Source organism: Lagopus muta, chromosome W (assembly GCF_023343835.1).
Source record: "Lagopus muta isolate bLagMut1 chromosome W, bLagMut1 primary, whole genome shotgun sequence".
Lineage (NCBI taxonomy): Eukaryota > Metazoa > Chordata > Aves > Galliformes > Phasianidae > Lagopus > Lagopus muta.
The window spans coordinates 2,310,175-2,322,598 of record NC_064471.1 but is presented as its reverse complement, the minus strand read 5'-3'; the positions used below and the strand labels follow the sequence as shown (position 1 = coordinate 2,322,598).

At 45.3% G+C, this 12,424-nt stretch overlaps 2 protein-coding genes across 2 annotated transcripts in view; both read left to right on the top strand.

Annotated features, from left to right (window-relative positions):
* The window catches only part of LOC125686445 (Golgi phosphoprotein 3-like), a 163,001-nt gene that overhangs the window by 73,416 nt on the left and 77,161 nt on the right, over positions 1–12,424 (top strand). The window contains exon 2 of the mRNA XM_048930427.1: positions 12,271–12,402. Within this exon, the coding sequence (XP_048786384.1) occupies positions 12,271–12,402 (132 nt within the window). The remainder of the gene's footprint in view (positions 1–12,270; positions 12,403–12,424) is intronic.
* LOC125686427 (uncharacterized) overlaps positions 1–12,424 on the top strand; it is a 201,567-nt gene that overhangs the window by 175,395 nt on the left and 13,748 nt on the right. The gene's annotated exons all lie outside the window — the stretch shown is intronic.

Below are 12,424 nucleotides of genomic sequence, written 5' to 3'. Positions count from 1 at the left end.
TGTCTGGCTTAATTTTTCGCGATGGTATCCATATTATTTTTCCCGTCTCGCAGTGTTTTACTGCTGCATAGCCTCTTCCCCATACCAGAATCATCCAGCCCGCCTCCCATTCCCCACTATCTGCTTTTATTTTTACTGGAGGCCCTTCGCTCAAAACTTTGGGCTGCCAATGTTTCTGTACAGGGCTTCTACTGCAATCTCCACGTTCAAAGTGATTCAATGAGTAAATGGCTTTAGATAGAATCTCTGCTTGTGTTTTAACAGGAATCGCACTCTGATACACTTCCCCCTCACCTAGGACGCATAACTTTTCCTTGAGGAGGCGATTGGCACGTTCTACAATTGCTTGTCCCTGAGAGCTGCCAGGGATTCCCGTGGAATGAGATATTCCCCAAGCTGTTAGCCATTCCTGGGTCGATTTTGAGATGAAGCAAGACCCATTATCTGTTTTTATCTGGCTGGGCAACCCCATAGCAGCTACTGCAGTGGCCGAATGACTCTGTGCTGCAGTCGAATTGCACTTTGCATGTTGAGTGACTGATATCATAGAAGAAGCTGTATCCACAGTAACGGCGAGCCATGGGCGAGGGGCCATACAGCATTCCCATGTAAAATCCGTCTGCCAGATTTGTAATGGCTTTAAGCTACGGGGGTTAACACCTGCACGAATAGTTGGGGCAGAATTGCTATATGTACATGCCTGAACTACATTACGAGCTGTCAGCAAGGGAATAGAACGCATGAAGATCATGTACAGTTCTGACAGTGAAGCATGCTGTGCCCGCAATAACTGATGTGATGTTACCGACGCTAAACAATTAAAGCCTACGATACTGGTAAAATTATAGGCAAAGAGATTAGAGATTATAGTGATTGCTGATAGCTCTAGTGGCACTATTGTCGATCACATCTGTCGGGATGTGACGACGGCCATCTTGCCACTTTATGCCTAGGAAATGAATCTCCTGGGCAGGTCCTTTCACTTTGCTTTGCTTAATAGCAAAACCAGCACTCAGAAGAATTTGGATTAATCGCTCTCCTTTTGTAAAGACTTCTTCTGCTGTATCGCCCCACGTTGGGCGCCAAAAATCTGTCACAGAGTTGACTAGATCAATCTATGTCCGTGACAGGGGCGACAGGCCTCTGCCCTCCCCCCCACCCCAGTCCCACAAAAATGGGAAGGAAGGAAGGGAGGAAAAAAGCAGCGGCAACAATCTATGGAGGAAAACTTATTTTACTATAATATCGGAATACAAAATAACACAATATATACTATTTAATTGAAATTGAGATTAATAAATCAGACAAGACGAGAGAGAGAGAGTTCCCGGGACCGATTCAAACCTGAAAAGCTTGGAACGGCTAGGAAAGCACCCTCCAGCACCCACTGCAAGGCAGCAAGAGAGCGCCCCCCCCACCTGGAAGGGCCAGATCCCCTGACTGCTGTAATGTACAGGGATAGGTACCTGGAATTGGGGCAGTGACACTTTAATGCCCTGTACACTACATGATGTTTTGATGTGGAATACTGAAACCATAAAAACATAGAACCATGACAACTATCTATGAGTATGAAATTACAAAGGATCCTTATACAAACATAACCTTTCCCAAAATATACCAACATTGTCTCAGGTACCTGTTGGAATGTACCTCAAAAATGACAAGCATTTGTTCAATATCAAGGCAGATGTCTCAAGCTTTGAGAGCATTGCTCTTACAAGCAAATCCTTGTTGCTTGTTCTCTAGGCCTCAATCTGGCCACCTGTCTCTGAAGGGTACCCATTCTGATGCCCACAATGTATACTGGATTGGCTTAAAAACCATGCACATCAGATTCGTTACATCATGAGGAAAGAGAAGACCTGATGCTGTCAGGACTTCTAATGCATTTAGAGCAAGGAGTGATTTCAATCCCAGTTTCTCTGCACAATCTATCAGGTGTGTGATGTCTTTCCGATTGAGGGGTACCCATTCCGGGTCTCTGTTACTGTTCCCTACTACCAGGAAGATCTCCAGTACTTTTCCTTGCTTTATCAGGCTAGATCTAAACTTCCCACAATCTGTTAGTGCATCTCTCTTAACTCCTAAATGCAAATTCACCTCTCTCCTTTCGCTGTCCTGTTCAGTCACAGCTGGAAGCTGCGGGCTCCGCACCCCTCCCCTCAGACCCATCTCCCTTTGATCATGCACTGACTGTTGTAGAGGCTTCTGATTGGTTGCATACGCACTCAATCTTGTAAAAGGATGTGTGGGTCGAATCAGTGGGTCTGAATGCTGTGGTAGGGAGTTGGTCTGGAAACTCTCGTCATTTTGTCTTTCTCCTTCGGGTGCAACCTGAGCAGACAGCGCTGCCCACACGCCTTCTGCTTCAAGCGCGATCAGGGTGGACAGTGCTGGCCGGACGCTATCATCCGAGCGCCTGTAAGTTACATCGCTTCCCTTTCTCTCTTCTTTTTCTACCGCCTCTCTAACTTTTGACCAATCCGTACCTAGACCTTTCCCACAGTTCCCACCCCCCTGGGTGTTACTGCATTCCACCTCCTCAGAGGAGACAGCAAGTGTCCCATCCCAGCTCACTTCTTTCCCTGCCCCCGCAGGTGGTATTGGATTACACAGAGAAGGATACAGCGGTTGTCATGGATACGGCTGGGGAGTTTCAGCGACCTTGGATTCCTGCACTTGGCCGGTGTTGCATGATAAAAGTGCAGACAGTTTAGCGCAGTCTTCTTCTACTTGTTTATGCGAAGCTGGAGCCGAGGGGGGAGCGAAGGGGGGTGCCGAAGGTGCGGACTGAGATGTTAGTCGCCATAGTTGAAGACATATTTGCGGTGTTCTCTTCCTCAGGGGACCTGCAAGAAAGTACGCTTCCCGCGCCACTTCTCATGGCATTAGTAAATTCCAAACCCATCATAACGCGCGCAGCCTCAGGAATTCTATCTTCTTTTCTCACCACTCGGAGAGTGCTGAGGACCAACTCCCAAACTTTAAGCTCCGCAACTTTTTGCTCCTCTATTGCACGCTGCGCAAGCGTGGACGTAAACTGATCCCATTTATCAGGATCTAAAATGTCCTGAGGGGAGGTAAGATTCCACTCCTTTTCCAGGCGAGTAAGTACAGCGGAAATGGCCTTCTTAGAAGGAGCATTCTTGCTGTGATAGTCCTTACAGAACTGAAGGACCAACTTAATAACTTGATCCATCACCAGCGCGGCACTGATGTCCCGATTGGAGAGCAACCTGCCACTAACCACAGGCTATCCCCACCCTCGAACTTGCACAGCAGCCAGCTGCTGCAGGCACGCCCTTAGGCGAATACCGTAACACAACGGTCTTCCACAGCCAACCCGTAATTACCTCATTACGGCATTGGAAATTCCGCAGGCTCGCAGGAGACTTTAACGCAAGTTGGCTTCTCATGCAAGGGGGATCCTCACAAGTGGGTTCCTCACTGGTTCCTCACACGGGGCACCAATGTTGCATTGCCTCCTACGGTACAGACCTAAAACCAGGCCAGGACCAAATGACTGCACGTACACACTAATATGATGAACAGCAAAATGGCATTTATTACACGTGAACTCTAGCTTATATAATTTACGTGCTTCGTCTACACCCCTAAGGGCATGTGCCACACATAAATCACAGAGCGGGGAGACGGCCTATCGCGTCACATCCCGTGGGGGGGGGTTCTCGCAGTTGCCAGCAACACATGCACAGGAATTTATATATTCCTACTTGTTCTCCTAGCCTGTATTTAATTGGTCCAAAAAAAAGTAAACTTCTCTTGCCAGTGGCTCCTACAACTATTACAAAAATCATATACGGGTAATAGTTCTTGATGTAGCACAGATAAGAGGTACCCAGAGGTACCAGAAAATAAACCTCTTCACCCTGCTTCCCCTGCTGCTTTCGGTCCTGGAGTTGTGGAACTCTCCCTGAGTCCTTCCAGGCTCCCCTTACCTCTTCTTCTAGGTAAGGACATCCCTGTTAACCTCGCTCAACTTTGCCTTCCTCAGCTTGTTTTTTCCAAACCCTTTTCACTTTCCAAACTCTCATCATCACAGACATTACTAACATTATATTTCAGTTTCACCCCCTTCTCTCCCCAGCACTGCACCCTTCACATCACAGCGGGAGGCTCCAGCCCCCAGCTCCAAGTTGTTCTTACAAGCCGCAGTGGGGGTGTGCAGGGGATGTGTTCTCGTGCCAGCCCAACTCTAATATTCCAAACTCACTGTTTTCCTTAACCTTTTTGCCATTTTTTTCTGTTTGTTTGTTTTTCCACAATTCCACTATTTGTACCTTAACTGCAATTCCACATACCATTAACAATTGCAATTCCACATACCATTAAAAACTGCATTTCCACATGCCATTAAAAACTGCATTTCCACATAATTTCCACATACCATTAAAATTGCATTTCCACATACCATTAAAAACTGCATTTCCACATACTTTCCACATACCATTAAAATTGCATTTCTGCATTTCCACATACCATTAAAACTGCATTTCCACATACCATTAAAAACTGCATTTCCACATACTTTCCACATACCATTAAAATTGCATTTCTGCATTTCCACATACCATTAAAACTGCATTTCCACATACCATTAAAAGCTGCATTTCCACATAATTTCCACATACCATTAACAACTGCATTTCCACATACCATTAACAATTGCATTTCCACATGCCATTAAGACAGTTTCTCCCAGTGCCTTCAAAATCCACAAATCAAATAACACAATTCCTCAACTTCCACAAACACCCAGCACTAGGTCTCATGATTAGGGTTCTCAGTTATAAAACTAGTCCAGTTACTCCATTTACGTTCCTGGTTTCATATTCAATATTCCCCCTGGCTCACCAACAATGTTTCTCCAGTGAGACAAAATACAACCCAGGGGGTCTTCTAGTATCACTTTAGACACCCCTTGTTCCATAACACCCTCGTACACGACATAAGATAACATAACACTTTCACGACATAAACATTTAACAATCACAAAGACAGTGACAACAATCAGTACAATTTATCCTCAGGATCCTTCCTCTCTCTGCCACCCTCCAGAGCCCAGCCTTCTCTCTGTATTCATTTCCCACACTTGTGTAGCTGCCAACCTCCTTCTCCAATAAACAACATATCAATGATAAACATCATTTCCATCCATGAGTACAAAATAGGCCCTAGAAATTGATCAAATTGCTCTGCTACACTTATAGGATCCTCAGTTACGGAATTCTTCTTGAAACTCCTAACTTATCTTCTAGTAAAAACAGCGGCATCGCCATACCCTATTTCCCTTTGACCTAAGACTGCCTTAAGAGGATGAAGTGAAGTATTAGTAAGGTTAGTATTTGAGAAATGAAAACTCCTGTCATGGTTCTATGTTTTTATGGTTTCTGTATTCCACATCAAAACTTCATGTAGTGTACGGGGCATTAAAGTGTCACTGCCCCAATTCCAAGTACCTATCCCTGTACATTACAGAAGTCACGGGATCTGGCCCTTCTGGGTGGGGGGGGGCGCTCTCTTGCTGCCATGCAGTGGGTGCTGGAGGGTGTTTTCCTAGCCGTTCCAAGATTTTCAGGTTTGAATCGGTCCCGGGAACTCTCTCTCTCTCATCTTGTCTGATTTATTAATCTCAATTTCAATTAAATTGTATCTATTGTATCTATCAATATCTAAATTGTATATATTGTGTTATTTTGTATTCTGATATTATAGTAAAATAAGTTTTCCTCCATAGATTGTTGCCGCTGTTCTTTTCCTCCCTTCCTTCCTTCCCATTTTTGTGGGACTCGGGTGGTGGGGGAGGGCAGAGGCCTGTCGCCCCTGTCACGGACATAGATTGATTTGGTCAACTCCGTGACAGATTTTTGGCGCCCAACGTGGGGCTCGCTGCTTTTTAGCTTTTAGAACGAATCTCTTTTTCTCTCTGCTCTTAGAGATCTTCGTTAGGGAGCATTATCAGCAGTCCAGGTTTCTGTGCTCTAAAACCTGACCTTGAAAGATTAGGCGTACTGCCACTGTTCTGGGATATTTGTAAACTTTGAGCACTACTTAGTCTAAGTAGTGCCTTTTTTCCTTTTTTTTCCCCTCCTCTTGGTAGCTTCAATTCATTAACCCTTTTTTAGCAAGCACCAGCGATGAACCCACTTGTTATCGTGGGGGTGCTGGGTAAAGGATTAAAAGCAATGGTGTTATTCACAACCTACTGGCCAATAATCCATCTCACACTTGTGTGTTTTGGAATTGCATCTGTATATAACTACCTAAGGGCACTGATGGAGACACCTAGGTATTACCTATTTGCAATGTGGTATGATTTGAACTTTGACATCTACATCCCAGAAGGAATGGCTAATTTCACAAACAACTACATCCAAGAAGGAATGGCTAATTTCACAAACAGCTACATCCCAAATGGAATAGCTAATTTTACAAACAACACGATGTTTAGACCAATATCCGGGTTTTTTTTCTCGGTTTGTCAAACGTTTTTTGAATCCTGAATTAATACCCATGTTGTAGTTCGCGTCATCAATTTTCCTGAATATATTCCAATTCATTCGTAATAAGGGAAAGGAGTCTCTTCCAAAACTAGAGAATGATGATTGGCAGAGAATATGGAGAGGTTTAGGAAAGGTTTTAGAAGCATGGGGACCCGCAGTGTCATGGGATTTTAGTCTTGAACACCTGTGGGATCCTGAGAAACTAAGCCAGTATTTGAGTCAGGGTCTATGCGGCTTACATAAATCTAAGGAGGTACAACTTATTTGGGGTTTGGCTTGTGCTTACCGTGCCCTATATAATACCATTCTTGAGAGAGAGAGTTTCCGAGCTGAGGTTCAAGCCTAAGGGGAAAATCCCCAAGTCAAATCTAATCAATCACAGGAGACACCAGTAACAATACCAGTTGCTCCTGTGGAGGGCAAGAAATGGAAACGAGTGTCTTCGCGTCTTGAACGAAAAAGAGAAGAGGAGGAGGAGGAGGTGGAGGAAGATCCAGGCGAGGGGCCCTCCTCAGAACCACCAGCATCGCGAAAGGCAAAAGGGAAAACTAAGAGTCGTGCAGAAGAGAGTGATGAAGAGGAAATCTCTATTACTACTCTCCGGCCTCTAAAGATGACTGAAATCCAAGGTTCAAGAAAGGAGTTTACACGGCACTGCGATGAAAAAATGGGATACAGCTGAAAAGGGTATCCAGTATTTGAGGGAAATAGGCGTGGTGGAAATGTTGTATGACCCTAACTTTGTTCCTAACCATCCACGCCAAGACCGCGACCCTGAAAAAGTGAGGACGACACCTGAGATATGGCAGAAACTCGTGACAACAGCACCGGACAAATATGCCGCTACACTAATGTCAGCGTGTGACAGATACAGTGAACAAGAGAGAACGCCCTTAATTTATGAATTAATTCTTACAGTCCAAAACTATCAACAGTTGCTATCCCCCATTCATACTGCTGTAGCCGGTATCTCAAAAGTGACGGACCAACTGAATGAAGCGCGGCTGCAAATATCTCAACTGATTAACCGTGACAAACCTGTAGCAGTATCAGAGACACTGGATGAAGATAAGGATAATCAAATGAGTCTAATGAAGGAGATGAAGGAGATGAAGGAGATGATGGAATTTATGCGAGCCCACCTAACTAAAGACAATGAACCTTCCTTCTCACGTGCACCATCAAAAATCTCAGCTGTTAGAGGCAAACGCTCTCCGGCTCTAGTAAGGGATAATACATCGCGAATTACCTTATGGTATTACCTACGTGACCATGGAGAAGATATGAGGAAGTGGCACGGTCAACCTATATCTGTACTACAAGCCCGGGTGAAAGAATTACAAGGCAGATCTACCACCAGTGCAGTTGCTCCAGTTACCACAGGTAATGAATAGAGGTGCCCTGTCCTCAGTTGGGGGGGGAAAGGGATAATAGAGTATATTGGACTGTGTGGATTCGATGGCCAGGCACATCAGAACCACTGAAATATAAGGCACTGGTGGACACTGGTGCTCAGTGCACCCTAATGCCCTCGAGTCACCAAGGGACAAAATCAATCCATATTTCTGGACTGACCGGGGGCTCTCAAGAATTGACTGTGTTGGAGGCTGAGATAAGCCTCACAGGTAAGGACTGGCAAAAACATCCTATTGTGACGGGCCCAGGGGCTCCATGTATACCAGGTATTGATTATCTCGGAAGGGGGCATTTCAAGGATCCTAAGGGGTATCGATGGGCCTTTGGAATAGCTGCTGTGGACACAGACAACATTAAGCAGCTGTCTGTTTTGCCTGGCCTGTCAGAAGATCCGTCTGTTGTGGGGCTGCTGCGAGTAAAAGAGCAACAGGTACCGATTGCTACAAAAACGTTGCACAGGCGGCAGTACTGCACCAACAGGGATTCCTTGCTCCCCATTCATAAGTTGATTTGTCAACTAGAGAGCCAAGGAGTGATCAGCAAAACTCACTCGCCTTTTAAAAGCCCCATATGGCCAGTGCGTAAAGCCAGTGGAGAATGGAGGCTGACTGTGGACTACCGTGGCCTGAATGAAGTCACACCCCCACTGAGTGCTGCTGTGCCAGACATGTTAGAACTCCAGTATGAACTAGAGTCAAAAGCGGCCAAATGGTATGCCACCATTGACATTGCTAATGCCTTCTTTTCCATTCCTTTGGCCAAAGAATGTAAGCCACAGTTTGCTTTCACATGGAGGGGCGTTCAGTATACCTGGAACCGTTTGCCCCAGGGGAGGAAACACAGCCCTACCATTTGCCATGGGTTGATCCAAACTGTATTAGAACAGGGCAGTGCTCCTGAGCACCTGCAGTACATTGATGACATCATTGTGTGGGGCAATACAGCAGAAGAAGTCTTCATGAAAGGAGAGTGAATAATCCAAATTCTTCTGAGTGCTGGTTTTGCTATTAAGCAAAGCAAAGTGAAAGGACCTGCCCAGGAGTTTCATTTCCTAGGCATAAAGTGGCAAGATGGCCGTCGTCACATCCCGACAGATGTAATCGACAAAATCACTGCTATGTCTCCACCCACTAGCAAAAGAGAGACACAATCATTTCTGGGTGCAGTGGGCTTTTGAAGAATGCATGTTCCAAACTACAGCCTCATTGTAAGCCCCCTTTATTATGTGACGTGAATGAGAAATGAGTTTACATGGGGCCCCGAGCAGCAGCAGGCTTTTGAACAAATTAAACAGGAGATAGCCCGTGCCGTGGCCCTACGGCCAGTACGGACGGGACAGGATATAAAGAACATCCTCTACACTGCTGCTGGAGAGAACGGTCCCACTTGGAGTTTGTGGCAAAGAGCCTCAGGAGAGACCCGAGGCCGACCCCTGGGATTCTGGAGTCAAGCCTACAGGGGGTCGGAAGAGGGCTACACTCCAACTGAGAAGGAGATCTTAGCTGCGTACGAGGGGGTTCAGGCTGCTTCTGAAGTAGTCGGTACTGAAACACAGCTCATTCTGGCACCTCGACTGCCAGTGCTGAACTGGATGTTTAAAAAAAAGGTTCCCTCCACCCATCATGCTACTGATGCCACTTGGAATAAGTGGATTGCACTGATTACACAACGAGCACGGATGGGGAACCGCAGCTGTCCAGGAATCCTAGAGATCATCATGGACTGGCCTGAAGGCAAAAAGTTTGGAACACCACCAGGGGAATAAGTGTCACGAGCTAAAGAGGCCCCACCATACAATGAACTACCAGAGAATGAAAAGAAATATGCCCTGTTCACAGATGGATCGTGTTGTATTGTGGGAAAGCATCGCAGATGGAAATCTTCTGTGTGGAGCCCCATAAAACAAGTTGCAGAGGCCACTGAAGGGAAAGGCGAATCAAGCCAATTTGCAGAGGTAAAGGCTGTCCAACTGGCCTTAGATGTGGCTGAGCAGGAGAGGTGGCCAATGCTCTATCTTTACACTGACTCATGGATGGTGGCAAATGCCTTATGGGGGTGATTACAGCAGTGGGAGCAAAATAACTGGCAAAGAAGGGGTAAACCTATTTGGGCTGCTGAACTGTGGAAAGACATTGCTGCCCGAATAAAGAATATGGTCGTAAAAGTGCGCCATGTAGATGCTCATGTGCCCAAGAGTCGGGCTACTGAAGAACAGCAAAACAACCGTCAGGTAGATCAAGCTGCCAGAATTGAGGTGGCTCAAATAGACCTGGACTGGCAGAACAAGGGTGAATTATTTCTAGCCCGGTTGGCCCATGAGTCCTCAGGTCATCAAGGGAGAGATGCAACATACAAATGGGCTAGAGACCGAGGGGTGGACTTAACTGTATGTGCCATTGCACAGGTTATTCATAACTGTGAAACATGTGCCATCATCAAACAAGCCAAGAGGATGAAACCTCTCTGGGAGGAAGGGCGATGGCAAAAGTACAAATATGGGGAGGCATGGCAGATTGATTATATCACCTTGCCACGATCTCGCAGTGGTAAGCATTATGTGCTTACTATGGTGGAGGCAACCACTGGGTGGCTCGAAACATATTCAGTACCCCATGCTACCGCCCGAAACACCATACTGCTTTTCTAGAAACAAGTCCTGTGGCGACATGGCACCCCAGAAAGGATTGAGTCAGATAATGGGACTCATGTCAAAAATTCTCTTGTAAATACTTGCGCCAAAGGTCATGGCATTGAGTGGATTTACCATATTCCCTCTCATGCACCAGCCTCTGGTAAAATTGAACGATACAATGGTTTATTAAAAACTATGCTAAAAGCACTGGGTGGCGGAACATTTAAGCACTGGGAGAAGCATTTGGCAGAAGCCACCTGGTTAGTCAATACCAGAGGATCTATCAATCGTGATGGTCCTAACCAATCCAGTTCCCTACATACCGTAGAGGGAGATAAAGTCCCTGTTGTACATGTAAAGAACATGTTAGGAAAGGCAGTTTGGGTTCTTCCAGCTTCTGGAAAGGGCAAGCCTCTCCGTGGTACAGTTTTTGCCCAGGGACCAGGATCCACTTGGTGGGTAATGCAGAAGAATGGGGATGTCCAATGTGTACCACGAGGAAACTTGATGCCGGGGGAGTGCAGTCAGTAATTCTATGTATATATATATGTAGCCATGTGTGAGTAATGCATTTTAATCATTTTTTGTTTTTTTTTGTATACATATGTGTATATATTTAAAGCATGATGTAACGATGTGGAATAAGGGGTGGAATGTCATGGTTCTATGTTTTTGTTTTTGTTTTTGTTTTTGTTTTTTATGGTTTCAGTATTCCACATCAAAACATCATGTAGTGTACGGGGTATTAAAGTGTCACTGCCCCAGTCCCAGGTACCTATCCCTGTACATTACAGAAGTCACGCGATCTGACCCTTCTGGGTGGGGGGGAGCGCTCTTGCTGCCTTGCAGTGGGTGCTGGAGGGTGCTTTCCTAGCCGTTCCAAGCTTTTCAGGTTTGAATCGGTCCCGGGAACTCTCTCTCTCATCTTGTCTGATTTATTAATCTCAATTTCAACTAAATTGTATATATTGTGTTATTTTGTATTCCGATATTATAGTAAAATAAGTTTTCCTCCATAGATTGTTGCCACTGCTTTTTTTCCCCCCTTCCTTCCTTCCCATTTTTTGTGGGACTAGGGTGGGGGGGGGGGGAGGGCAGAGGCCTGTTGCCCCTGTCACGGGCATAGATTGATCTGGTCAACTCCGTGACAAGACCAAACAGTGGATGTTGGCACAGGGATGCAGTGGGTGGTGCATTTCAGCGGTGACAACAGCAGGTCTCTTGTGCAGATCTTTACGAGCGTGGAGTGCAGGCTCTTGTTCATTGCTAGTGAAAATGCCTAGCTAATGGTGGTTTCTATGTTGAAAAATAATGTTTTGCAGCTGAGAATTTTCTCTAGCATATCGTTTTATTGTGCTTTTTGTATCTGTTTTAGTTTCCACAGAAATAAACAGGAGGCATTACTTTTGGAGCAACCTATGTAATTGTTTTGACTACATTTAAGCTACATGGTATATCTTGCTGTTTTGTTTTGTGTCACTTTCCTCAAGTTTCCATGTTCTTCAAACAACAGTGTCAAAACTAATAGAGGATGAGTCTGTTTCATTTTTACAATACAGGAATGGTGGTTGTTTAGTAGTGCTACTTCAAAAGCATATGAAGGCAAGAGAACTGCTTAGAGAACATAGCAAGTCTCTTTCTATTTTTTTTCTTTGGTGAAGGTGGAAGTATCTTACTGTTTGTCGTTCTTCACAGGGTTACACATCATTCTGGAATGATTGCATCTCCTCAGGATTACGTGGCTGCATGTTAATTGAGTTGTCATTGCGAGGGCGTCTTCAGTTAGAGGCTTGTGGAATGAGGCGCAAAAGTCTATTGACAAGAAAGGTAAGTGGAAGAAAATGGTCAC